Genomic DNA, 5,747 nt, shown 5'->3' on the forward strand with positions numbered 1-5,747 from the left:
ATGCATTTCCTTTCAGATTATTTTGTCCTCTTCATTGGAATCATCATAATCCTGGTGCAGAAGCTGCAGTCTCCAGACATCGGCGGGAACGAGTCCAGCATCTACCTGTGAGTGTGTTAGTCTCAGTCACCATGGAAACAGTGCTGTTGTAGCATTGTGTCTGATTAGTCGATATGATGGATCACATGATGGTGGCTGAAATGAAATGAAAGTCTTGTTAGTATAGTTCCCGGTCCGCAGTGATTTTGCCAAGTAAGACATGTTCCTGGATCAACATTATTGTCATAAAATATAGACTTAACCCAATCCCTACCCCTAAATCTAACCCTAAAATTTATTCCTAAAATCAGTAGAAAATAATAGCTGATTAACATATATCATAATAGTTCCCATATAGTTCCTGTTGGTTAGTTTGGCAACCAAATAGAGTTTGTGTGTGTGTGTGTGTGTGTGTGTGAGAAAGAGAGAGAGAGATGGAGATGGAGAGAGAGAGAGAGAGAGAGAGAGAGAGATTGTTATTTTGTAACAAAATAAATTAATAAATAATATTCCCAGAATGTTCTGGGAACTGAAAATTGTCCGTTGGAATATGCAGAAGCATTTATTTTTAGCATGCCTTTTGAAAATTTCCATTTAAATGTGTAATAACCTAAATCAATCAAAATTTGTAATAGGCTGATTGGGATGTAATAAAAAGCATCACAGATCTGTTTGATCGGTTACAGTTTAAGTTCATTAAATCTGTTGTGTGCTGATTCCAGGAAAGATGGAATCATTCTTGTGTTGATCAGGGCAGCATGTTTGGATCTTTTAGGCTTCTTTGGCAGTGAAAAATAAAATACATAATTTTTCCCCCTGGATAAGCCATCTAAATAGTCCAAATAAACTAGAGCACAAGACGTATGTGCCTCTTTTTGCATCCTTTTTGGAAGCTTGAAGGCTTTAGTCCCTATTTAGGATAATTGCATGAAAAACAGTATCATGCAAAGCATGTGCTTGAGCTGTTAGAGGTCCTTGAGGTTTTTCTGTGTTGGAGTATGTTGTGTGTGGTCTTCGTGGTTTCATGAGTGAGTCTCTGGTTTGTGTGTGTGTGTGTGTGTGTGTGTGTGTGTGTGTGTGTGAGTGTGTCTGTGTGTGTGTGTGTGTGTGTGAGTGTGTCTGTGTGTGTGTGTGTGTGTGCGTGTGTGTGTGTGTGTTTTGTCCTAAAGAGTGTTTGTTGTCTCTGTCATGTTTAGCAGCTGTGCACAGAAATGCTTCAGTGAGCCCACACAAGCCGTCCAGCATTCGTGCAGGATGTCAGAGCTTTCTACCATCACGCTGTAAGTGTGTGTGTGTTTGTGTGAATGTGCTTGTGCATCTGCGTTGGCCAACAAATGTGCATTTTTCATTTTTAACTGTCCTTTGAGGAAGAAAGGCTGTAAATATGCATGGCAGATAGTTTTTGTGGTGTTGTCTGTGGTTTCATTACATGCAGTTGGTTAGATGTTTTCATCCAAAGAGATTTACAGTACATTGCACTCATATTGAAATGTTTTTCTATCCGTTTCATTCTCTGGGAGCCGAACCCATGCCCTGATGTTGTTAGCACCAAATTCACTTGTTTGAGCTACAGAACTTTCATCTAGTTTTTCCTGCTGGGAAATTCAGCTTAAAGTTGCCTCTCGTTTTGGAAGTGGTGGTTCAGACTGGTCCGATCTGGTTTAGGTGACTGAGTGTCTTGGTCTTAACTTGGTCCAAAACAGAGCATGATAACAGATTTTTTTTTTTTTTTTTTTTTTTTTTTCATTTGTACAGATTTTCTTTCAAATATACATATATATATATTATTTCTTATTTTGGGCTAGACTTTAATTGCAGACGTTGTTATTCAATAATGCAGTAAAACTCTCTTCAGAAAGTCGAAAGAAGAGACTATTGGGATCTTTTGGTCAGGAGATACTTATGAGAAGGTCTCCACTTGCTCTTCTGCCAGCTAGAAAAAAACAGTAGAGATATTAAACAGACCTTCTTCTTTCCCGTGGAGCAGGGTTTGTTGTAGAGGTCTCTCCAGTGTATTACAGTAACTGTGTGTTGACATGCTGAGAGATTTAGAGATCAGCCGTCTGAAGCTCCGGTGTGTGTGTGTGTGTTTGTGTTGACAGGCGTCTGGCGCGCTCCACCCTTCTCCTCATCCCTCTGTTTGGAATCCACTACACTGTTTTTGCTTTCTCCCCGGAGGATTTCAGCAAGCGGGAGCGACTGGTCTTTGAGCTGGGCCTGGGCTCCTTCCAGGTACTGAGCATCAGCTTTTATAGCAGCAAATTTAGTGCTGTATTTTAGAAACACCTCTGTAGACACTATTTGCTGCCAGAATCGGCATCATACAGTATAAGTGTGATCCCAACGCAAGGGCTGTTCCAAACATTGGGCATCAATATTAAATGCTCCCTGAATATAAGTTTTTGTTGATTAGAAAATTTCAGAATTCGTTGCAAAAATGACAGAATATAAAAAATTAAATGCATAAATAAGTAAATACATTTTCATAATTCCTAATGATACTTTTGAACTGTAAAGTACTTTAAAATGATATCCACTTCACCACACTCACTTTATCTCTGCACAGGGGTTTGTGGTGGCCGTGCTCTACTGCTTTCTGAATGGAGAGGTAAGAGCTTTTGTTTTGATATCCTCAAATGCATGCAGTCAGCTTTGATATTAATTTTAAATATATCTGGATTTGCTCTGAAAATATTAGTTTCACCAATAATTTATCCAACAAAAATTATTTAGAGTTACTGCCAAAACACTTTGTCATGTCCTGACCAGGTGTGTTACAATTAAAAAAAATAAACAATCACTTTAAATAAAGAAATAATTCAGACAAAAATGAGGCAATTTTTCACATTGCAACAAGACATATTTTGTGTTGCATTGCTTTAAGTAGCCCTGCTCACAATGAAATCAAAACATCAAATATGATTATTTTGTGCAATACTTTGCGTTCTGTGTCCACTGTCAAATTAGTTGATGCTAGAAACGTGTCACGTCTGGCTAGGACATGGTGTAAAGCATGTGAGAGTGCGTGGACTGGTGGAGAACGCGTGCACCTTTACAGCTGAGTACATTAAAAAATGACCTTTTCAAGTTTCTCCCTAAAGGTGCAGTCGGAGATAAAGAGGAAATGGAGGAGTTGGACGGTGAACAGGTACTTTGCTGTGGACCTGAAGCAGCAGCGTCACCCTTCGCTAGCGAGCAGTGGGGTGAACGGGGGGACGCAGCTGTCCATCCTCAGCAAGAGCAGCTCACAGATACGCATGTCCAGCCCTCTGGCCGAGACGGTCAACCTCAACCTGCCCACCTGAGCGCCTGATTGGCCTGTCCGTCCATAAGCCCCGCCCTCCAACTCACCTTCTTCACCTGCAGTACGGCCGACCAATCACAATTAGAGAAGAACTAGTGATTATTCATGAAATATATGGATAGTATTTAAAGATTCCAAACAAGATCTAGAATGTCTCACCCATTATCGGTTAGAAACGATTTGTCCAGGGAAAAATATATAGTGCCAAAACTGTTGATGAGCTTAAAAGTTGCTATTCAGGTTAGGAACCAAAAGCAACTTTTTGAAGGCTTTCTAATTAATCTAATGAGTAAACAACAATACAAGCATAAAATAATGTTATTTGTAATCAATAATAATGCAGAACAGGGGCTGTATGGTTCACACCGCAATGCCAAAATGAGACTGCGGTGAAAATTTGAGTGAAATTTCATATCGCATTATGAGCCATAAAGAATGTGAATTGTTGGTGGTTAGAGTGTAGTCAGAGAAACATCAATCCATTCATTTCTGTCAAACCAACAGCACATTGCTTTCTAGTTTTTTATCAGAGAGAGACGGGTTACATTTCAGTGTTATGAGAAAATATAATAACATAAAGTGCCAAAACATGAATATTTAGGTATTGTTTTATCTGCAAGCTACTGTGTTTATCAGAAGTACACTAAAAAAGAAAATGTACAGTTTTCGTGTTGCTCGTTTAAATGCTGTGTTTTTGATTTAATGTTCTCCACAGAGAGATTGTAAAACATATTTTTTTACAATCAGCCGTAAGTACAGAGTATGTCAACAATATAAAGACTTATGAATGACTCATGAATTTAGATTGTGTAAATGTTATGTTATGAGTTATGAGGCCAGTGCTTTCTTACTGTCATTGCGAATGGTTTATAACTACACAGAGCCAATATCAGCAAATCAAGGACTGTCAAAAAACAGTTCTGTAAACAATTACCAGTCCAGTGAAGCTATTCCACAATTCCCTCTGATTTATTTAATCTGAAGTGCCTGATGGTCACAAAAAAAGCTTTGATGGATTTACTGTAAACAACCAGTCCCATGCAGTATTGATTTAATTATTAGTCATTTAGTAGTGTAGATTCAGTCTTCAAGTTTGTGTTACAATCTTTAATTTCTACATAGTAGGAATATATTAATGTATACACAGTATTAGAGTGCATATAGACATTTCTAAAGCTTTGAAATGCGCAAATCAATTCCATTATGTTACTATCAGATGCATTATAAATGCATTTAGGGCTGACATGTTCAACTGTGGGAGACAAAAGAGACATTTGAGTGAGATGTGAAAGTGTTAAAGGGAGATTTCACCAAAAATGTTGATTCTGTCATCATGTCCAACTTTTTACATGCTTGTACTCTTACAATGAAAACATACAGAATGTCAAGCTCCAAAATGGCAAAAGGCATCATTTTAGTACCCGAATTATATATGAAGGACTTTAATTATGCTTTTTTGTCCTTATTTAAAGCTGGACAACCTGTGCTCAATATATTTTGTATGATAACAAGGATGCATATGTATGCCATACAGGTTTAAAAATGACACGAGGATGAGTGAAAGATGACAGATTTTAATTAATTTTTGAGTGAACTTTTAATACATGAGAGACTGATAACCCCAAACCTTTACAAGAACAATATCTGATGTCAATCAAGGAATCCAACCAAATTTACTGCATCATCACTGACTGACAATCAGAATGAGTCATCATCACTCACATTTTTACGTTTGATCGCGATAATAACGTGCATCGGTGTACTAAGTGGCAGCAGTCTGTGCTAAAGGTGATGTTTATTTCAGTACAGTATTATTCTCTGCCGTGATTGTAAATTCTCTGTATACGTTAAAGACGCACGTGCCAGTAAATAATGTACCAGCACACTCTCTTTAGTCAACACTTGCGGTCTTAAGTACCAACGATGTATGTAAAACTTCTGTGATTTTTAAACGTCTCATTTTTGAAATGCAGTATGCTTTTTGTTGCAGCTCATAGTTGTTGGTGATTCACATTGCGGAGTTGAGGTGGTTATTGAAATGTACAGTAAAGTGATGGTCGCCTAGATCACTGTATACTTTTTTCCCCTTGGTTGTTATTTTAAAGTTTTAAGTGTGTAATTTGTGTGCTTCTATCATCAGCAAACGAAAATGAACAAATAATGATGGCAGGTTTCGAACGCTCCTCATCTCTCATTGGCAGGATAAACATAGCTCCGCCCTCGCGAAATAATGACGTTAGTTGAGAAAGCTAGCGCTTTTCTTTTTTTCTTCTTTTTAAAAATTGTGTGTGTGATGTAAAATACGTTCTGTACTTAATAAGCAGAGACAACTATAAAATCATTTGTAGCTGGATTTTTCTAAAAAATTAAAAGTGTATACACTGTGGCTCTCTGGTGCTATAAA

General features: G+C 37.8%; 1 protein-coding gene across 1 annotated transcript; it reads left to right on the forward strand.

The window, feature by feature from the left end:
* Positions 1–5,560, forward strand: LOC113040151 (pituitary adenylate cyclase-activating polypeptide type I receptor-like). The gene is made up of 4 exons (XM_026198437.1): positions 1–107; positions 2,142–2,271; positions 2,606–2,647; positions 3,141–5,560. Exons 1-4 carry the CDS (start codon positions 1–3, stop codon positions 3,342–3,344), a joined length of 483 nt encoding a protein of 160 aa, XP_026054222.1. The 3' UTR covers positions 3,345–5,560.
* The last annotated feature ends 187 nt before the right edge of the window (positions 5,561–5,747 follow it).

Source organism: Carassius auratus, chromosome 2 (genome assembly GCF_003368295.1).
Source record: "Carassius auratus strain Wakin chromosome 2, ASM336829v1, whole genome shotgun sequence".
Lineage (NCBI taxonomy): Eukaryota > Metazoa > Chordata > Actinopteri > Cypriniformes > Cyprinidae > Carassius > Carassius auratus.